Source organism: Rhipicephalus sanguineus, chromosome 10 (genome assembly GCF_013339695.2).
Source record: "Rhipicephalus sanguineus isolate Rsan-2018 chromosome 10, BIME_Rsan_1.4, whole genome shotgun sequence".
Lineage (NCBI taxonomy): Eukaryota > Metazoa > Arthropoda > Arachnida > Ixodida > Ixodidae > Rhipicephalus > Rhipicephalus sanguineus.
In genome coordinates, this window is record NC_051185.1 from 131,453,608 (window position 1) to 131,476,621 (window position 23,014).

Below are 23,014 nucleotides of genomic sequence, written 5' to 3' on the forward strand. Positions count from 1 at the left end.
AGAGAGCGGTGCCTAGTGCTCGTGCGTGGTCGTACCACGCCGAGTCGCACTTGCCGGAGGCCCATGCGTACGGAGATTGCCCTAACCCTCGCGACCAGGCCCAGTGGTCATCGCGAGAGTGCGCAGCATAGCCGCGAGGAACCTTTTCCCGAGCGGCGTGTCAAAGCTCGCCATTGCGAGCTGCGACGTGCTCCGCGGAACCCCTTGGTGTATCGTCTGCGCGGGAGGCCCTTTGCTTCCCCGTGCCCCGGGAGCGGACGTGTACAGTGTGTGTGTTGGGGTGCCGCAGAAGGCAAATAAAGTGTTTGTGTGTGTGTTATCGTGAACACTGTGTTCATGCTGCGCGGCGCTCAACGCCTTTGCGAGCAGAGCGCGTGCGGAGCGGTGCGCAAAACGTAAGCAGGCGACGGTAGACGCAGCCCTGTGGCTCGCTAAGCCTGAACCCGCGGTAGTCTTCGGCTCCGGTGAGCATCGAGGCTACCACAGAGTGTGCATGTTAACGTTCAATACGCAATATTAATGCGAAAGCCTTTAGATGCCTCATCAGACACCAAAATTGACCGTCGGTGGTGTCAATACGAGTGGTGCGAGAAATCATCACGTCATGACGTCATGATGTCATAGGTTGCCGAAACTTGTGATGATCATGACGTCATGCATCTTCGCGTCCCGTGATGACGTCATCACATGACATCGTCGCTTTGCACTGCCTCCGTGATTGGTGCACCGATCACGGAGGCAGTGCAAAACCACGTTAGGTGTAGAAAGCTTTCAGAGAGGGGCAGGGAGGCTCAATGCGTCGAGGGGGAATAAAAAGAAGAACGTCGCTTTTGCCTTCAAGTCATCTGAGGTGAACGCAACGGAACCTCTTGAGTTTTTCTTTTTCACTGATCCCTAAAGGGCGCCTGGGGGGTTTTTGGCGACATACAAGCGAAATGTCCTAGCCATATACAGATTCGCCGTAAAAGGAAAACGAAGTTTGTTATATCATGTAGTCCCCCGTTGAATGCACTTTGGGATACTCTTGTGGAAGCCCGACTTGAAGCTGATCTCCATCTTCAAGCAACCCAGTGCATATGCAAACGATAGTCTGGAAGCACTGCGAGAATGCTCTTGCTACAGTACAGAGGGCCCTCAGAAAAAGGAAATGAAGTGTTGGAGGAGGTTGGCTTTCTGAGTCTGGCTAAGCGACGTCATGTTACGCCTTGCAATACAATCGACCGAGAAGAAAAAGAACGTGGCTTTCGCCTTGGAGTTGTCTTAGGGAATGTATTAGAGACAGTTTGACTCTACCATTGTGGTACTGTTGTACGTCGCTGCATTTGTCCACCACGTCTGCTGATAACCACTTAGACGTATTTAGAGTGTTATTTTATAAAGTACAATTTTATTGATCCAGTATTCTGTTCATTTGCTAGTGTTGAAAACAATCGCTGAAGAGGCTGTTTCAGAACACTCAACTGCATGACACCCTTATTTTTGCATTGTCGAGCGAAATATGGAGTGCTCCTGAGATTATTTCCTCGATTAGATTTGCAATGAATCCAAATATTTCTAGCTCTTCATAACAACCCCTAATATTTCTTCAGGTGCTTGAATGTAAATTCATCTTGCTTCTCTGATGTACTCCAGGATGTTAAGTTAGCTGCTCCAGAGTGCTCCCAAATGCAAAATTACCTGCTCCAAAGTGCTCCAAGATGGATATTTTTGCTGCTGCAAGAGGTGCTACAAAATGAATATTTTGCTGCTCCAAGAATTGCTCCAAATCAAAAGCCCTCGGTAGCACCACTGAAATTCTAAATGCAAAAAAATCATTAAAAAAAAACAAGTGCGTTTTTGAAGGTGGGGACCTACCTTAATCGGTAGAAAGTGCCTACGAAGGAGGAATTGTCTCGCCTAGTAACCACTCAGATTCTACTTCTTCCTGCTTATGCGTAGTTCAGATGAATTTAAAGAGGGAAAAACACCCATGCGGGATGTATCTTTTCGATAAGCAGCATCCCTAACAGGGGGATCCAGCTATGGTTCAGTTCCAAATGCTCTATCAGCTTTTGCAGAGTGAGTAACAGCAGAGAGGTCATCAGCTTTATTGACAACTCTTCTATAATTCACTGTCACTGTAATCAGATATCGTGTCTGATGGCCCCTTTTCTCTGATGTGGATCAGTTTTTCATGACTTGAACGAGTTTTCTTTGTGTACGTTTTACTGTTCGCAATTAACTTATCAATGCTCAGTCTAGCACAATGTTTTTCATTCTTGTTGTTGACCTTAACATATCCCCAGAGTCTTTTCTCTTGTTTCGGGTGTGTAATCTTGGTGGACACTGTATGCAGTTCCCTTAAGTTTCTAGCTTTGGAAAGAACATTGGGGCATTGGAAGTTGGCGAGGATTGGCCTGTTCTTCGCTGCATTATAGTGACCTGTACGATGCAGTCTTCCCACTCACTGCAATTCTAAATCCAAGTTTTCTTTACAGATGCTGTTGAGCAATAGTTCAGACTGTGCCCATGTTTCTGATCCAGAATCGTTGACCCCATAAAAGACCTGGTTGTTTCTCCGGCTTCTGTTTTCTGAGTCAACGTCATACAGCTGTTTAACTGCTTTTTTTATTGTCCCAGTGCGTGATAGTGTGACGACCTTCTGTCACTCAGAATTTGCCGTTAATTTCCGCCATGATTGCTTCATGCTTTGCCAGTCTTGTGTCAATGGCCTCCAACTTTCTCAAAATTGTAGCCTGACCATCTTGTCAAGTTTTGAGCAGTTCTAACCTGCGGGTATTCAGCGGTCCGGGATTCAACTCAACGTCGCCAGAAAGCATTAATAACAGACCAATGTATAGAACCTTATGTACAAAAAAATGAAAACGTTACGATACATCATCAGCCTATGCTTTTGGCAAACGGGTACATCACTTGTGGGACATGGAGCTGGCAATGCACACTATAATCTACAAGTCAGAGTTGGGTAATTGTCACTAACCTGCAGCAACAGAAGAATTGTTGGCTTCATGTCGGCGTGTGTGCCGACTCCAAATCCCACGTAGCCAACATATTGCGCGATTAAAAGGTCTGTTGGTGTCAGGCAATTTTCGTCAGCCGATGGTGATTTGATGACTGCCCTCGTTGATGGTCGCATTCCTTTGTCATGACCGTTGATAGTTGTTAGAGGTTTCACCGTTCCACTGGCACCATCCATGACGATACTGTCGATGAAGGCCGAGCGTGCGCAACTCACAACTGCGACTCACAACTGCGAGTCACAACTGCGACTGCGTGTAGATGCAACAGCGCCAACAACCTGCAGAAACAGCAGAATCATGAGCTGCATATTGGCGACTGGGCCGGCTTCACTTCATTTTGAATGAGAAAGTGACATCTGCACATGCCTAGTTCCAATTCATAAAAATGTTGTGCAGGTCAGTTGGGTTATGAAAAAAATCCTCATTTTTCCTTGTAATTTTTGATATACACTATACGAAGTATATGATTCGAAATTATTTGACCAAATCACTATTCGCTTAGAATTCACTTCAAACCTCAAGTTTACTATTACCCATATCTAAATAAAATCCCAGTAAAGAATTATGTAAGGCAGGGAGATGCAATATCTCTAATGCTATTGTTCAGTGCATGTTTACAGGTGGTATTCAGATCCCTGGATTGCAAAAAGTTTGGGATGAGGCCTAATGCAGAACACCTTAGTAAGCTGCGATTTGCTGGTGATATTGCTTTAATGAGTAACTGAGGGGACATATTGCGGAAAATGATTGCTGAATTGGACAGGCAAAGCTAGACAGTGGGTCTAAAAATCAATATGCAGAAATCTAAACTAATATTCAACAGTCTTGGATAAGAACAACAGTTTGTGATAGGTAGCGAAAAACTGGAAGTTGTAAAAGAATACGTCTACATGGGGCAGGTGGTGACTGTAGATCCGAACTATGAGACTTGATGTCATACTAATGTTTTAGCTTCTGATTTATACAGTGGCCTGTGTGCCTAATATACACACATTTACATGATAATGGAATTGAGTAAAAATGTCACTGTATACACTTGACAAATTTTTAATTCCATTAGCCCGCCTCAGCTGTCCTTGCCCATCTCTTGGTACGCAGTCCTGTCGTTCTAAGTGAACATTGCTCGGGAGCCTCGGGCAAGTCATGCAGGACCGAAAAATGGACAGGGCCCTTTGAAGAGTCCACTGCAGGTTAGTGTCGCACATGTGTAGGAGTGTTTGGAGCCATTGGAATGTGCTTATGGTAATGTTTTAATTTTTTTACTTAAAGAGGCCCTGCAACACCTTTTCAGCACACTCACGGTCACACTGAAAGTGAGTCGCATGCCTTCAAAGCAAACAAAAAAAGAAAGTGCTCAAAGTGATGTTAAAGAGACGGGGGGTGTCAACACGGATGCAAGAGGAATTGGTTCTAAGGCTACCTTAGCAAGATTGACAAGATTGATATACCTTAGCAAGATTGACAAACGTTTAGAGGACACCTTGGGTAATTATATTATATTAAGGTTTTTCAATATGTGGATGTTTACTTGATTTTCTGTAGTGCTGATGACTTTGAATCCGTGGTTACCGCAGTGAACAAACGATTTGAATTAAATTGAGGAGGGCTGAACTTTACTAAAGAGTTGCCTCAGAATGATTGAATACAATTTCTAGACATTTTCTTAACGTTTCAGAAGAACCACATTTGCTGGCAGTATTTCCTAGGTCTTCAAAGCCGCTGTTAAACTTCTATGATTGTAAAAAATGGTGTAGCTATATCTCGCCAAGCCGTGTGAGCACAAAATGAGTGCTAGCTTTAACGTGCAGGTTACGTGTCTTTTAGATTTAGGTGATCCTCATGTTGCAGTGGCCACTGTTGCTGAACGTTTAAAGAAGTCCATTTTGTTGAGTCCGAGCATGGTTTCAGAAAGCAATAGTAACAAACTTGTCGTAGGTATTCCTTACATTAATTGTGTATATATCTCACAGGCCGAAGAAAGTGGAAGGTAGATACAGTGTTTATATTGTTTTTACGGCTGCCAATAAGCTAGGTAAGATTTGCGCCGTCATGCAGAGAAGGAATGAGCGAGTAATAGACAAGAAGTAGACTGACATTTGTTTCGTAAAACATACCAACAAATTTACTGATAGCTTTACATATGTGGCGTATAAGATTCCATTAGGCTGCAGCCGCTTCTACGTAGGACAGACTAGTCATTGTGTTAACCAGAGCTTAACAGACCCACGACCGTAGTGGAAAGGCCTTCACACTGTGTCTGTTTCCACCTCCCGCCACACCACTGTGTTGTCGCTGCGACCCTGCCATTGCTAGCCGTTGAGTTCGTGACTGCGGTCCACACAAAAGTAGACGCGCAACGGAGAAAAAAAAATCGTCAGAGCCCAAGCAACAAGCAAAATTGCCTATAACAGTGGCAGGGTTGCTGCGTGCCTTGCGGTGAGCAGTGGCTCTAACCGCGTAGAAACGCTACCATTGTGTTGAACTCGATTGCAAAGGCCGTAAGACGGAACGCTAGCGCCTTTCTAGTCCAGCCATGATAGAACCCAAGAGATCACTAACTGGTGGCTCACCAGTTCATCTATCTTTACATTGTCGAGAGCGTAAATGCACACAGAATTTGGATGAGTGCGCAGTTTTGTACTGGCACAAGAATGAAGAAACGCATGCAATGGTTGAGACCAGGCATATCGATAATAGTGGTAGCGCATGCGTGAGCCAACTATCAATTAACTTGCATAAAGAAATCAAGTACATGAACAGTTATCTCTCACGTAGACCACCATGCATGCCGGATTGACAGGTATCGCCTCATGCCCGGCATGTGTAGATAAATTTTGTTTCCACCCTCTTTCCTGCTGCTGTGCGCCTGTTCAGTTCTTAGACGGCGTTTGCGGTGTCTTGACTTCTCTCTTGTGTCCGTGTTTGCACGCCCTGGCTCAACATGAATACCTACCAACTAGCTCAGGTCTCTGTTATTCTAAGCTCAAGGTCATGATGCGTGCTGGAGTATGGGTGTCTCTTCTCGCCCCTTGTCATCACCCCCTGTGTAGCTTTCAGCGTGCTTGCTCCCTGCAACTCCACTCCTGCTTTACGGATTCTAAAAATTTTTGCGGCAGTCCATTCATGATGCAATCAACTCTGACAGTGAGGGCATTTGATGATTACTCGGGAAAGTGTTTCAGGGCCCCTTTGAACTCGTTGTTTTGCTAGAAAGTTGAAGTCATGATAGCATAGTTTTATTGGCCTTATATACTGCAGCAGACATTTGTGTAACAATCATGGCAACTAGCACACATAAGCAAACATGAACACATGTCACTCGACTAGTGTAAGTGCTTGCTCTCACAGCAATGAACAGTGAAAACAGATGTGAGTCGCACATCATGTTGCCTGTCACTTTGAAAGCAGCAAGATAGGTGTGCCAAGGGTGTCTGTGGAAAGCGTGCTCACGATACTAGTAGGGTGCATCATGTGAAAATCTTGTACATTCCTTTATGAATGTTCGAAACGGGCGGCGCAAAAACAAGGGACAAAGGAAAGACTACACACCACAGAGCGCCTTCATGAAGATGGCGTGTACATACTGTCACGGGCTTGACTGTCACGTTTATGTTCGGGAGCTGGACCCGTGTTTCCAGTAAAGCGGCGGCTCTTTCCTTTCGCACGACGCTTGCGAACGCTGCGAGGAAGCTGGTCGGGAAGATGTCCCATGTCGTCATGGTAGACTCCCTGTTCTCGAACCAGGTCCCGGGGCTGTCTTCCAACGCAAAGTACACAAGGCGCAACTCGTCGTCTGTGTCCCAGTTCTTGAAGGCCGCTGGCCTTTCGTATGACTCGAGCCACATTTCTGGATCGGCACATGATGATCCCTGAAATATCGGTGGCTCCCTTCGCTGCTGCATCACGATTGCGGGTGATAGTGCAGTGGCTGTCATAGTTGTCGCAGTCGGGGTCACGGCCTTGGTCTTCTGAGTCTTGTCGGGTAGAGGCCCATACTCCGGTGCTAGACCTTGCTGCCTACGGCTAGCTCGCTGGTCATGAAAGGCGTCGATGTTGTCGTGCCTGGGTATTTTGATCCGTCCCTCATCGGCAACCAGGTTGTTGCTACGATAGGGCAGCGTCGTACCCGGACTCCGTTTGGTAGCGTAGTCGAGTCTCCGGGTTGAGGAACTGATGCTAGCAAGATGGGAAAACAATAACAAGTTTACTGGCACTTTTTGTACACTCAATTTACATCGTGACAAGGTCAGAGTTCAGCGACAAGCAAATTGGATGAGCCTGTTACCGAGGGCTCAGAGCCCCATTTCTCACTCAGCACCGTCGTTTTAACCCCTCAGTTTGGCTCCTCCCTCTTGATGACCACCAATCACACACACACGACACCTCCCACCATGGCACAGTCCATTTCACTGTCGCGGAGGGGTCGTTGCACACTTCAAGCAGCAAGGGTCCGGCGGTTGACGGCACGCAGGCGGGGGAAACAGGACAACAGGTTCCTCGTGCTTGCCCCTGCAGTTCTTTCCCCGAAGGCAAGAACGTGCCACTTGCTCCTGCAGTTCTTTCCCCGAAGGCAAGAACGTGCCGCTTGCTCCTGCAGTTCTTTCCCCGAAGGCAGCAAAAGGTTTGCGGAGACTCCCGTCCAAACATACCCGTCGGGTGGCTTCGGCAGCGTACCAAGCCAAGCCCAGGTGGCCCATTGTCTCCGGCCTTGCCGTCCCAGACTTTGAGGCCGAGATTCTGCCCATTGTTGGTCACTCGTCGTCCCAGAAATTCCGTTTCGTGGAAGGATGCAGGTGTTCTAGCAGTGTGAGAACGCCTCGCCCGCAGATTCTCATGGTCCGCGCCTCGCCACCGACTGCCAGTCATAACAATGTCTTCTCCGCGACGTGGGCTGGGTTCACGGCTTGACGGGGGGCCTCTGGAACATGGACGAACAGCACCTCCACCAGATGTCACGGGGTCGTGATGGTGACGAAGGCAGCAGTCGGCGTGTTCAAGATGAAACTCTTTATTTGGCCGAATTTGTGGCCAGGAAATGAAAACTCAAACTGCAGCAATACACGCTGTACACTGATAGTGGCGAACAGGGCGTTGGCCATCAATAAAACTGCTCTGCGGTAAGGTGCGTCGGCATTTATACATGCAGCATCGAACATTCAAGTCTTATCGCTGGTGGCCGCATTAGTTCGAGAATAATCTCAACTGTTCGCGTTTGCGCGCTCAAGCCTATAAAAGATTCTAAGGTAATCTGGAAGGTTCCCAGGCATTAGGGCGTGGCTTGCACCAACGTTTATAGAACCAGGTAAGTTGCAAAACTCCCCGCGTCAGCCAACCCGTCGCGCGGCGCCGGGCCAGCTTCCGGTTTGGTGGCGCTGGCGGCGCAACAAGCTTCCGCTAGCAGACGAAAGCGCGTAGTCTGTGTGGCAAGACGCCGGGGCAGCCGTTCGGAAAGGCTCCGTTGTTTACATCGCCGACTGTATATTATCGAGATTTTTCGTTGTGCTGCCGCGCTGCAACGTAAAAATGAGTATTATTTAGCAGCGGTAAAACGAAGTCATTAAAGCTATGACTTTTTAGATTGCAACTGACGCTTGATGGCATAACATAAATGTCTGTCCATTACCCTATAAGAAATTAACTATATGGCGCATTCCTGTAGCGTAATTCTTTAGCTAAAAGGAATGCTTGGTATGTTGGTACTTCTTTCTTTTCGTTTTGGACTGTGCAAGTATTGCGTGTTGTTAACGAATAAATCTCTGTCGTAAGTCAGCGCTGTTGTTTGTATCTTCCTTTTTCTGGTGCTCCGTCTTTCTTGCGCTGTTTTCTTTCCGATAATTCTTCACTCTCACTTTTTTAAGTCAGGAGGTGTCACTCTGTATCGCAGCCATCGTTACTTGCAATTATTGAGCGGTAAAATCGCCATGTGTGTACTGCACACCACAGTTTCAGTCCTGCTACAGAAAGAAAAATTGTATTTATTTTACGCACGCAGTGCAGTGAAACAAGTTTTCAGATATTGCATGTATAGTGTGATGCACACAAACGGCACAATTTCTTTACAATCACAAGCATTAAACCTTATCAAAACATCTCTAATTAAGTGTAAAAAATTATTTACGGCACAATTTTTAGAATCACTCAAATCAAGGCTAGTTCGGGAATATCTTTGGGACGCATCCTTCGACGAGGCTCCTTTCCGCTGGCCATTTCAACCTTAATTCTTATCGTTGACCATGTGAGTGAAAGTCTTCAGGATGTCTTCCTCATGAAAGTGCATATCACAACACGTTATGTGACGGACAGTTTCTTGTCCTCGCGAGGAATGGCGCGATCCCACGCCGTTCGCTGGTCAGACGCGGGGCACAAATAGGTTACCAACCGTCACAGATCTCGCGGGACTGTCCCGACTTTTCATACAGCGTCCCGAGCCGTCCCTTTCGGGGTATATATATGTCCCGGATTTATTCCGGACCGTCCAGTTAGAAAATTTTAGGTTATCCAGCGCACGCCCGCCAACGCGGGTCACGCTCCAGAACACGAAGTTCTCACGAATAGAACGCACGAAGCAACGTCGGTGGCTAGCGGTGGCTGCGAAGGACTTTAGTCACTTTGGCTGAACTTCTGTGCGAAGCGCGACAACTTTTACGGGTGCATTCTCCAGCGAGAGGAAGTGTTGCGAGCAGCACGTAGCCAGCTGAAGAGGCCCAAACAATAAGGAAATAATCCCCCCCCCCCCCCCCCCCCCGTCCCGACTCCCTTCATTGAGAGTTGGTAACCCTAGGCGCAAAAGAAATGTGGCGGTGTCTCGGATTTCCTGTAACCTAGCAAAACGTTTTCGTAGGTTAATTGGTCCATGACATCTGTGGGAAAATTGTAGCGCAAAACAATTCGAGGACCAGCAAAGAACACGGGACTGGCGCCAACTTCCAACTGCAACGAGAAAGAACACGTCCCGTGTTTTTTGTCGGTCCTTGCGTTGTTTTGCGCTACAATTTTCTCACAGAATTCATGTAACCACTCGTACAGCCGGGAACAAAACATGTCGGCATGGTAAAGACACGCAGCACATCCGAAGCACAATAGAAAGCGTAAAACTGTTCACGCAGAAAGCAGACTTCTCGGATACTGACGCACCGCAACGCCGGCTAAAGAGTGGAGTGAGTGAATCTTGTTGCGACAGCAGCGCCACATCTGTCGCTGATGGCGGCGGCGCCGCGCAACATCGCTCAGTTTTGCAACTGACCTGGTTCTATAAACGTTGGCTTGCACAAGGCGGCGGCTACGCGTACAACGGACTAGTTACATAAAAATGACAAAAAGAAGCGTGCGTGGCAATACTGTGAAGACGAAAAACGGCACCAGGACGCTGGCGCGCAGACAGCGAGAGTGAAGTTAGAGGAAGACGAGGGCAGAATAAAGCTCAACGAACAGGTGTTGTGTCTGTCTCTCTGCATTACAATAGTGCAGCCTACAATGCAAACCAAAACCTTGAAGCTAAAGCCACATGTCGTCGCGGGTCATCAGTAGCGCAGGTCTCTCTATGCAAGGAATGTCATCCATGCTTCCTCGATCATGGACTCCACGACCCGACCGCTGTTGCAGCTACCCATTGAATTGTCTGAGGACGGTGTCCATGCCTCTTCGGTAGTTCCAGGGTACGACATGACAAGCTTCAAGCTGCCACCTTTGTCTGAGAATGCGCATGGGCCCCTCTCATCTGGCAAGGTTGCATATGCTTCCCCTGGCATGCATCCCTTGCCCAGGAGTCTTCCGAAGTGTGAGCCAAGGAAGGCTGTTCAGGCTTCCTTGAATGTGCATGTCGCCGCCGTGACTACTGCTACTACCGCATACTTCACGGACGTGAACCCTCGCACATTGGGGGTCTCATTCGACAGTGCCGCAGAGCTGCTGCATACCATCAAGCAGCTCCACGTTGAGATTAATGCCTTCACAGCGCTGAGCTCCGAGCTATGCCCTGCTGCCTTGCCACTGTTGTGCGCAATGAATGCCCTGTTGGCTGCGGCCGCTTCGCTAGATCTGGAACGCAGCTCACCCGAGAACCGCAGAGAGCTCAGGTGTGTCCTCACGCAGGTCTCACACCAACTGGACTGCTTGGAGTCGATGAAAGTGTCGAGTTGGGCTTGTTGGTACATAATTCTGGCACACTGCAATGCAAAAAACACAGCGGACGGAACATAAACGACGGCGACGAGCGCTGAACTTGCAACAACCTTTATTGGAAAAATTGCACATATACTTATGCTGTCCGACGCAGACGTCATCCACTACACATGCGTAGGAATGCCAACGCTTTATCAATTAGTTGTAGGGACGTCATGTTTACACAACTCTCCCCCATATAGGAAATGCGTTCCGCTTCTATGATTTCTCAGCTGATTCGTGTTTTTCTCTTCTTAATGACGGATGTGTTATTTAGCTCGGGTGTGCAATCCTGACAGGTTAACAATGGCTGGCTAGGAAACCTTCGACATCCTTTCCTTCATGTGCATTTTTTACATTGTTCGCATGCTCCCTTAGCCTGTCGTTGACGCATCTTCCGGTTTGACCAACGTACTCTTTTCCGCACTTAAAAGTAATTTTGTACACCACGTCTGTGAATTCAACAAAGCACCGCCTGTGCTTTGTGCCACAGACCTGCTGCTTCCTTGCCTCTGGGTTGATCATTCTGCAGAGCTTAGACAGCCTGTGTGGTGCCATGAATACCACTTTCGTGTTGTACCACTGGGCCAACTTTTTCAAGTTGTTGGAGAGCTTGTGCACATAAGGTGTCATAGCCACCTTCTGCCTGCGCAGTGTGCTGGCTTCACAACTTTTCGGGCGATGGCGCTATTTCTTTAGCAGGCTCTCTGCAACCGAAATGAGGAGGGGCTGGGGATACCATGAGGTATCCCCAGCCCCTCCTAATTCGGTCGCGGATTCCCTGCCACCTCGCTACCACCACCCAGTCCAACCTGACCACTGCAGATGATGGAGCTCAGCAGCGGTTCCTCCTTGAGGTTGCAGCTGTGCACTGCACTTCACCACTTCAGGCTGCGGACTCTGCGTCAGGAACCAATTCAAGTCCATCACAGCCAGGTACCATAACATCCCCACCCCTCAAGTTCGGCATTGCTTGGACATTCAGAAACGATGACTCCACCGGTACTTGACGCACTGCAATACCAGGAATATGACCTGCCCACAGATCTAAGGAAGGAAATCCATCTTGACCCGTTGGAGCAATATCCTCGGCTGTCGGAGCAGTCACCACACGAACGTGGAGCCAGTGACCTACTACGGAGCACTGCCTTACAAGAAAACTGAAATGACACACGTAATTATCATGGAAGACTTGCCCGTACAGCCCAAGTCTCTTTCCAGAGGCATGGTTGTTGAGCAGGAGGACTCTTCTGTGCGCATCCATCGGCCAACGTCCACCGTTGGAGCTGCACATGTATGCCTACGGTGGCAACTCCTACAACATATTGGAAACATTGCAAACCAAAGCCGAGGCTCGCCCCGTCGTCGTGGTCCATCGGTGCGACCAGTGTTGTTCGCCACCTCTTCCACGCCGTCTGCACTCCGGAGAAAATGAAACTGAAGCGCAAGAGTGGCAGAGGCCATCTAGAGAGCAATAGCTACCCTGGATTTGAACCGCTCAAGGCTATCAATGACTACACCTCCTCGACGTATGATCAGTCTGTGCAGAGATGCACCCGAGCACTCGTCAGACTGTCTCGCTGCTGTTGCAGGCCTTCAGTGTCGGCAACCACTCTACAAGAACATGCACTACCACTCGCAGCATCACGGCGGGACAGGCTTCACTACATTATAGTTGTTAACAATTAGGTAGTCGTCTACGAATCTGAAGACGCCAAGGATGTCTGTACTGGTCAAACAATCGCGAAGGAGCTTGTTGCAGTGAGCCAGAAATAGGTCGCTCAAACAGAGAGCGATAGATGACCCAATACATATGTCATTTTTTTGTTTCACAATGTGAGCATCCCAAGTTGCGTAGGTTGAGTTTATATAAAAGTGGAGGAGCTCTAAAAACTGATCACAGGACAAGCCGGAAGCGTTCTGGAAATTGACACTTCCCAACCTGTCAATGCTATCTGCAACACATGTCATCAATTTCGCCTGGGGAAGTGAATAAAACAAATCTTTAACGTCGATCGAAAAGACGGCTAGGTTCTGGTCCTGCCTGACTTTAAAGAATTCAACAACTTGCTCCGACTTAACTACCAAATAAGGATCGTCAACAGGAAGAATCTTCAAGTGCTTCTGTAAAAACAATGCCAAACACTTCTGCCATGTGTTTGTTTTCGGACAAAATGACACGGAGAGGACAGTCACTTTTATGCGTTTTAGCTGTAAAATATATTTCTAACTGCAACTTGTGGGGATTCGAGGCGCGCCCGAAGCCACTGCGCGGGCATTTCGCCGTTCTGCGAATCCTTTCCCTCTCCCGTTCTCCCGCAACGGCAAGTGGCGTCATCTTACGCTACGCGCCGGCTCTCGTGGTGGCGCTGCCCGCTGTCTTGGAGCCGCGAGATGTTCGGCGTGACTGACGCGCGTGCACGCCGGGACGAGCTCTCTCTCCTCGGATGCCGCTGGGTAAGCACGTATTTCCTTCCGGTCCAACGTCCCCTTTGGGAATCGCTGGACTGTAGCCTGCCTGGGTGCCTCGGCATCCTTGCAGGCGGGTTTACCCCAGTGTTAGCTCCGGTTCGTACGTTAAGCCAAAGAGCAGTGCCTAGTGCTCGTGCGCGGTCGTGCCATGCCGAGCCGCACTTACCGGAGGCCCATGCGTACGGAGATTGCCCTAACTCTCGCGACCAGGCCCAGTGGTCATCGCGAGAGTGCGCAGCATAGCCGCGAGGGACCTTTTTCCCGAGCGGCGTGTCAAAGCTCGCCATTGCCAGCTGCGACGCTCGCGGTCCCCCTTGGTGTATTGTCCGCATGGGAAGCCCTTTGCTTCCCCGTGCCCCGGGAGCGGACGCTATACTGTGTGTGTTGGGGTACCGCCGCAGGCAAATAAAGTGTTTGTGTGTGTATGTTATTTCAAACACTGTGTTTATGCCGCGCGGCGCTCAACGCCTTTGCTAGCTGAGCGCGTGCAGAGCGGTGCGCTAAACGTAAGCAGGCGACGGTAGACGCGGCCCTGTGGCTCGCTAAGCCTGAACCCGCGGTGGTCTCTACTCCTTTGAGTTTTGAGGCTACCACAAACTTTTTGCTATTTCCTATCGACCGAGCTAGGCTTTCGAGATTATATCTCTTGCACAACTTTACTGCCTCATTTCGAAGTTTCCTCAGCGACACATTGTCATGCGCATTGAACACGGCGGATACAGACTCCGAGGCTTTTGTCAAGTACACGGTGTAGGGGTTCACTTTTGTAACAAGCATGAACATAACAAGCCACGCGTGCGAACCTGTCCCTCGTTTGGATCACACCACGCACTAGAGGAGTGTAGTTACTCGCTACTATAGTGCTACGCAGCAGCCCTAACAGTCAGAGCTGTGACCCCCTATCCCGCGGTTCGCGTTGAGTTGCGACCGCGGCGGGTTTCAGGCCAGTGGGGACGTAGACAAGTCTTTCAACTGAAGGTGTTTATTCACCTCAGATGCCAATTGCAACAATAAAGCAGCACATCTGGTTAACACCTCAGCGGCGGAGTGTTCCACACTACTGGGGGAAACAACAACAAAATAGCAAGCACACGTCGAGGGAATGATAAAGGCTCATCTCACCTCGCGTGGCTGCTTTTGCACTCCGGTCCGGGGCGGTGGTTCGCACTCCATGGCTGGAGCGCTGCAGGGGTTGATGGCGGCGGTGGTGCTCACGGCTTAGGTCCGATGTGGTCAATCACACCGCCCAAGACCGAAGACACCGGAGGCTCCCAAGAAAGCGGCGCGCGTTCCTGGGGTCTGGAGAGGAGTCTCTCCAGAAAAGGGCAAGGGAGGGAAAACGGGGCGTCTCGACCTCGGCCAGGGAGCACGGGGCGAAGGGCTGCGGGAGCAGCACAATGCCCTCTTCCACGCAACCCTTGTCGCCACTGCGCGTACAAACGTAGCGCGAAGCCGAGGTGCCACCGCGTTGAAGACACTGGGTTACGTGTGCAACCCCACAACGGACTTGGGCATTACCGCGAAACCACCTTCTTTGTCCGCGGATAACACTGACAGAGGATTATCCTTCATGTACCTAACAGTACTAGCCAACGAAAGTTTTTCACCTGAAGGACGGGCGCAACACAGGACATCCACGCCTTCAGATACGCTCCTATCAAACTCGGCTTCGGGAACTTCCGTGGACACTTGCCTGACCATGGAGAGCAGCTCAAGACGCGACTTCTGAGGTTCGATGGCGAACTTGGGTCCACACTTGAGGACGCGCTGCACATGTTCCGGCAGTGTCACGTCACCCGCCACGTGAATGGTATTCGTTGAAACCGGAGCCTTCTGCACCTGCTTTCTTAAGCCAGGGAGCACCTGCTGCCATAGGAACTCGGTTGAGCTGCTCGTAAGCCTGGAGAACTCCCGCCGAGTGTGAGGGCTTGAAGACGGTCCTAGAAGATACCTCAGGTGGCATATGTATTGGCATATGTATTGGGTCATCTATCGCTCCCTGTTTGAGCGACCTATTTCTGGCTCACCGAAACAAGCTCCTTCGCGATCGTTTCACCAGTACGAACATCATTGGCGTCTTCAGATTCGTAGACGACTACCTAATTGTTTTACAGCTTGACTCTAACAACTTTGACGCGGGGTCGCTAGAACCCTGAGCATTTTTACTGACGTGTTTTTCCCCCCTCTTACTGACGCATGAAGTCCCGAAGGACAATTTCATAAGATTTTTGGACATAGGGCTGGCATAGGGCTGTAGTCCAAGAGGTGTTTGTTGGAGCTGCGAGCCCAGAGGTAACAAGCCGGTGTTGCCATTTGCATCGGCGCACTCCAAGTTAGCCAAATGTGCTGTGATTCAGTCGTGTTTTCACAATTCTTTGTCCAAGTCTTGTGAGCATAAGATTGAGGAAAGTTTGTGGGGCCAGGCCAAACGTCTGTGCGTCTCCGGTTACCCCATGAGACTGTTGTCAGCGGTGCGAAACGCCTGAGCAAAAAGTACCGGTCAAATCCGAGTGAGCGTCAAAGTGACATTCGAAGAGAAAAGCTCGCAGTAGTGCCCTACATACACACCGTACCTCACAATCTGAAAAGGATTGTGAGAAGGTCCGGTGTGGACGTTGTTTTTTCTGCGCCCGTGCGACTGCAGGGACATTGCAAGCGAGTCAACGCTGAAAAAGAAAATACTTGGTGCTCCACTAAACATAGCGAGAAGTTCGTGGCCTGCATTAAAAACGTAATTTATTCCGTCCCGCTGTCATGTTCTCGTGTCTACATTGGCCAGACCAGCCGTTGTGTGAATCAAAGGTTGAGAGAACATAAATACAATGTCACGAAAGTAATTTCCGGACACCTTGCTATGCACTGTCAAAGATGTGGCTGTTTTCCCATGTTTGATAGAACTAGCATTCTCAACAGGGCAAGAGATCGATTAACAAGAGAAATTATTGAAGCGCATGAAATAGATAAAATGAATGATACATGTGTCAGCATGCCATCCTTGTCACTGTCAGATAAGGAAAAGAGATATCTGGATCCGTCACTCTTGGTAGGTGGCATCTGGTTGTGATTGCGGCAAAAAATATGTGTTTGGGTCCTGCTTTTGTTGCTTGTTTTGTGTGCACCTGCTCGCGTGTGTCTATGTAGGCGTCACGTGCATATGAAAAATAAACATTCCAGTTGAAAGTCAGCGCTGTGTGTGTGTTTGCGTGTTCCTTCTCCGTCCACGTCCAGTCGCGCTGTAGAAACTTAGCATGAGCAACCAACTAGCTCGCCAACGCATTTTGGGTATTGCCATCATTATGTAGGCACCAGTAATGATTACAATGAGCCAAACAATCTTGTAAATGGTCCAGTAACCTTGGGGACCAAGATATACCCAGGAGCAGTGTTGCCAGACGCTACGGAGCTAACAAACAAATAATCAGCACAAAAGAAGCCCAGAAAAAGTGGCGCGACTTTCGCGAAGAAGCCCCAAAAAAGCGGAAATTTTACGCATTTGTTCATGCTTGAAAATATTTTGAATTGTAATAAAAAATGTTACTAAAATACAAAGGAGAGTTGAAAAGATCACCTAAATATTTTTTACAGCGAAATTATGCTCTGCTATGAACGAAAGGGCATAATTGCTTTTTAACATTGTTCCCAGGGTAGTCTTTATTCGGTTAAATGCACACTTGCCAGTGCATGGTTAACGTTACTTGTTGATTCCCCCAGCATATGCTTGACTTCAACAATCAACTACTCAAGGTCATCGACAAACACGCTATCAGTGAACGACAAACACGCTGTTGGTGAACGTGATGATCACTGAAATAACTATATTTGCTGAAAAAATGCAAATAAGCCCCCAAAAACATGACAAGTGACTGGAAAATTCTACAAGCGACTCGGTGAAAAAACAAGACCAAGTCCGCTTGTGGAACTGGCAACTCTGCCCAGGAGCCACTGGGCAGACAGGCAGCGTCAGATGTGGTTGGCTTGCAGATGTCATGCTTCCTTATTTCCGAAGCAAAGTTTGAGATTGGCCTAATCCATCTTCGCAATCAGCGTAAGAACGGACAAGAAAGGGAACATAGACGAGCGCTTCTTCCAACTGAGGGTTTATTGAAAAAACGCACATGTATATATGTCATGATACCACGTCACGTGAGCGCTCACCAAAAAATCGCGTAACTATCGTGAACAGGTTAAGCAGAAAACACTTGTCCGACATGAAGAAATACATAATGAATGAATGCACAGAATGCGCACTTTATCTATTTCATACGCTTCAATAATTTCTCTTGTCAATCGATCTCTTGCCCTGTTGAGAATGCTAGTTTTACCAAACATGGGAAAACAGCCACATCTTTGACAGTGAATAGCAAGGTGTTCGTAAATGACTTTGGTGACATTGTACTTAACGTTCCCTCACCACTGATATGTTTTGCGGTGGCCTTTCTGTGCATTCATTCATTATGTATTTCTTCATGTCTGACAAGTGCTTTCTGCTTAACCTGTTCACGATAGTTACGCGATTTTGTGAGCGCTCAGGTGATGTGGTATGATGACATATATACATGTGCGTTTTTTCAATAAACCCTCAGTTGGAAGACAGCGCTCGTCTATGTTCCCTTTCTTGTTCCTTGTCCGTTCTTGTGCTGATTGTGAAGAAGCTCCTTATTTCCCTTCCTCTGCGCACAAACAACCCTCAGCCTTTGTAACGGCTGCAGCGTAAGAAGATGCATGTTTCGTGTAGCCTTTACTGGCCAGGCATGCCCACCATCTGCTTCCCTCAAACCGACTTGTATCATGTACTCCACGCCCTGTGTGCACATGCAATTGTGTCGCATGCTTTCGTTCATTCGTACTGTGTGCAGGGTGTGCTAATATTTTATTGCACCTTACAACGCCACGTCAACGGTGAACTTTTGCTTCAAGTTTCCGTATAATTGCTGTGGAATTAATGCATGTATACAGAACTTGGCCACAACGGTAACTGCATAAGTTTGCCTGAAGTATAGTTATTGCTGCAGAGGAATCACATGGCAAGATTGCTGTGGACAAAGTGAAGTTTACCAGGAATGCATTGACGAACTGTGCTCATCCAAAGTGCCTAATTGGCTATACAAATGTCGGTGTTTCATAGCATGCCTTTTGTTTTCATACGGCAAAACTGCAGGAGAGACTTTGTGTTTGATACAGGGACAACACGATGGCGTGGCTACCAATGAGGCGGCAAGCCCGCTGGAGCGTGGCGGCAGCAGCAGGCTACTTGCGGCTGCGGTGGCGGCGGCCGAGGAGCTGGGCAGCATGAGCCTGGCCTTGACGCAGCCCCGGTACCCGGGGGACTTTCTTCTTGACGCTCTGGCAAGGTGAGATGGCAAGGCATGGTGCTAGGCACTCGGTGCTTACCTCGAATGTCTTGTTTCAGTGTGGAGGGTGGTGCAGCGGCCATGGGGGCAGAGGAGGAGGCCTCGTCAGTGGAGCCAGTGGCCTTGCCCCCTCCACCACCTGCCAAGAGCCGCACCTCACACCACAACTGCTTTGGCTTGCCCTACCAGGTCTGTCCTTGCAGGTTGATATAAAAGACATTCAGAGGGTCCCCCATTTCCGGACCAGGACAGTGTCAACTGAGAAATCTGCATGGATCTTCTTGTAGCTTGTATTCATTATTTATTCAGTACTTGCTTCGTCATTCAGTAGGGAAGGTACATAGAAGCAGTCATCCTTTGAATAAATGCAGACAGTGTCAGGTGGTTCCAGTCTCCTATAGTGAGAAGAGAGGAAGAGTAGTGGAAAGCCTCGTCCTTGAAGGGGTCCTGCAACACTTTGTGAACGGGCTCAGATCGGTAGTTAAGGGGACACTAAAGGCAAATAACAATTTATGTCAAAGTGAAAGCTCAGTGTATGACAACGTCTAAACCGGCAGTATTATCAACAGCCGTGCCCTGCTTACCGAGAAATTAAGCTAAATTTATCACACAATGAGCACCACAAGTGGGACATTCTGGAAGTGATCCTGATGACGTGGAAGAGTCTGAATACAATTAATCACTAGTAATCAAACTAGCTCCAATAAAAAAAGAACGTGCATCAAGAGACGTAATAAAAATGCTGCTTGTTCATTTCTCTTGGATTCATGGAAAAAAAGAACCTCTTTGGCGTTGCCATGGGGAACGGCGCGCGTGGTTCAAAAGTTCCGTTTTCGCCGAACTGCGCTTCGCCCAGTGCCCTGCTTTGCTCACACGGTCGAGTCTCGGTGGTAGTTTCGGTATCGCGTACTGCCGCATGTGTTTTGCACGCTCGTGAAAGTCGCTCTGATAAAAAGTTCGACAAAATACCGCATGCATGTGATGTTGCCGGATGCCCGAATGGTGCACGCCGCCAGTGCACGCTGCTGCCGTGCAGTAAAGGCGGGCAATGTTGGGCACGGCAATGGTGATGTCAGAAGGACCGCTTTCAGGCGGGTGACTTGAAGTGCGCTATTGCGATGCGGATGACTAAAACGGGATTTTATATCAAAATAAGCACTTCCTTGGCACAAAAGTAGCACTATGAGGTTTCTGGACCGCTGTTTCAACAATCAACGTTGACTTAATATTTGCCTTTAGTGTCCCTTCAACTAAACAGCTGGAGCTCGTGTGGAGGCAACTCTAGATGGGCTCCTTTTCAACCCAGATTCTGTACTCCTACATCTATCCTGCTACCTCTATACCTCAGTGCAAGCTGTGCCGAGCCCCTGGACCAAACTCTTTCTGTCCTACGGGGCTGTCCTTGATGAGTATCCACGGTGGCCCACAGCACATGCAAATTAACACGACGCAGCCGTGGGAGGCCACGCTGCTCCTACCCAGATGAGCCAAGGAGCAGGGGCTCCTGGCCAATCGAAAGTCTGTCACCTCCCTTCTATGGAAGAAAGTGTGGTCGTTGTTTTCCAGTGAAAGAATTTATCACACTGTGCAGGATCACAACTATGGCGCTCCCCCGCCAGCCACGCCCCCACAGAGCCCACCCCCTCCACCGCCTTTGCCACCGGCACCATCACCGCCACCATCGCCCGGCCAGACACGGTTCAACGGCACATCGCCGGGCCTTCTGGTCGAGGTCGGCAGCCCTCCTCCGTTGGTCAATGGCGGGTCAACGGCGGGCGACAGAAAAGAGGAGTGCAGTGCCCCCAGTGAGGAGAGTGTGACGCGCTGCATCTGTGGCTTCAATCAGGACGACGAGTACATGATCTGCTGTGACCAGTGCCTGGTGTGGCAGCATGTGGACTGCATGGGCCTGGACCGCAGTCACATCCCCGAGACATACCTGTGCGAGCGCTGCTGCCCGCGACGGGTGGACAGGCAGCGGGCCCGCTCCCTCCAGACTCGCAAGAAACACCAGATGGCACGTGAGTAGTTTCAGAGATTTGGCCCCTGTGGTTAAATGGGTACGGTTAACTAAAACGCGTTCTTGGGCTAGTTGGTTTATGGTCTGACAAAAATTTGGAGGCACAAAGGAACAAGGACAAGAAATGACAGGACTGGTGCCAAACTAACAACTGTTTTATTGGAAAGAACATTGTTACCAGGTAGCTTAACGCGCATGCGCGAGTCACATTGACAATTACAGTAACAGAATGACAACCTACTTTGAGTTAACAAAACTTGTCTAAAAAGTGCAATTCGTTGCAATATAAATTCAAGGAAGGCACACTAACACACTGGGCACCCTTCTTATTTATGCAAGAAGCCCCCAACAATTCTCTGGCCACCTGGTTTCGACTTTTCCCAAGCACCCTGGTTTCGAAAAACCGGGGCGCGCATGCACAGGTCAACGAATTGCACTTTTTAGACAAGTTTTGTTAACTCAAAGTAGGTTGTCATTCTGTTACTGTGATTGTCAATGTGACTCGCGCATGCGCATTAAGCTACCTGGAATGCAATGTTCTTTCCAATAAAACAGTTGTTAGTTTGGCACCAGTCCTGTCATTTCTTGTCCTTGTTCCTTTGCGCCTCCAAATTTTTGTCGGGTACGGTTAAACATGGCAGTGCCAGTCTGCATGCCTTTCTCGAAAGCGTGGTTACTAGTATGCTACTTGCGCCTGCTTTCTTCTGCCTCTAAATGTGAAACTGGATGCAAATACACACTGCGCGGCTCGCCATGTTTCTGTGGGAGAGAGCATGAGGGGCTGCAGGAGCATTTGCGACCGGTTCATTTGCATAATCCGGTTCATTATTGACTTTAGTTTTGCAGCTACATGCCAATCGAGCTCTCAACATTTTTTTTTCAGGATCAACTGCATGCTTTGTGGCTGAAAGAATAAAGCGTTATGTGCGTAACGACGTTTTATCTAGCTGAGCTGGCTGTATATGCGAGTGTGTAATGCCTCACTCGTGCTTTTAGCAAATTTATTTCGGATCTTGTGACATTGCTTCAGCACCTTTGAAATTTCTGAGCAGAAAATGCTTGGAAGCATTTATTTGAAACATGAAATACCCATTTATATTGTTTATAAATGTTACAAATAATGGAGAATGAAGGGGCGAGGCACGCTCAGTCGGTTCCAATCCTTCGACACAGCCAGACGGCTGGGTTCTGTTTCTCTCTTTGTCTATTTCGTTACATTCGTTCTGGTGCCGAAACCTGGGCACTCGACGCCCTGCTCGCAGATCCGACCACGCTGGCTGGCAGGCTCCAGGAGCTCCTCGATCTAATAGTGGTAAAGAACGCCCAACTCATCCACTTCGACAGCGAAATCCAGGCCGCACTTCACGATAAGGAGTTGGAAGCAGACCTGACCACCGCCTACCAGTACGAGGAGAAGGTCAGCTATGCACAAACGAGATAAAGAGTGCTTAACAGTGCAAACGACAGGAGGGGATAGAAGAGAGGAGACAGCGCTGAACTGCCAACAATTTATTTCTTGCGAAAGTCTTCGCTTTTATACAGTCACCAGTTCTACCAGTCATGCGCGAAACACAATGATATTGCACGAGTACATCACGACGCCAAGTCAAGGAACAACTTTTCTTTATCGGTGAGCGTGACAGAAGGGGTGCTAACACAATCATCTTTTATTGAAAAAATCTTTTCTGCCTCGATTTCACGCGTGGTGCGATCCCTGCATTTTGTCACATTGATGCAATTTGAAAACTTTGGCCTGCACCCACACGTGCTGCAGTGAGCAGACAGCCACCCTTGTTTATACCAATCCACATTGTACAGATGTTTCTTCAGCCTCTCATTTAAACAACGACCTGTTTGGCCTGGAGAGGCTGAACGAACATCTGTACAATGTGGATCGGTATAAACAAGGGTGGCTGTCTGCTCATTGCAGCACGTGTGGGTGCAGGCCAAAGTTTTCAGATTGCATCATTGTCACAAAATGCAGGGATCGC

At 48.6% G+C, this 23,014-nt stretch overlaps 1 protein-coding gene across 3 annotated transcripts in view; it reads left to right on the forward strand.

Moving 5' to 3' along the window:
- The window catches only part of LOC119372459 (inactive histone-lysine N-methyltransferase 2E), a 533,413-nt gene that overhangs the window by 51,940 nt on the left and 458,459 nt on the right, over nucleotides 1–23,014 (forward strand). For 2 of the 3 annotated variants that reach the window (XM_049419602.1, XM_049419604.1), the window contains exons 2-4: nucleotides 18,834–19,003; nucleotides 19,063–19,192; nucleotides 20,595–21,024. In XM_049419602.1, the coding sequence (XP_049275559.1) occupies nucleotides 18,942–19,003; nucleotides 19,063–19,192; nucleotides 20,595–21,024 (622 nt within the window). In that variant the 5' untranslated portion in view covers nucleotides 18,834–18,941. Of the gene's footprint in view, nucleotides 1–4,118; nucleotides 4,211–18,833; nucleotides 19,004–19,062; nucleotides 19,193–20,594; nucleotides 21,025–23,014 lie in introns of all 3 variants that reach the window. The other variant, XM_049419603.1, reaches the window with a different exon arrangement.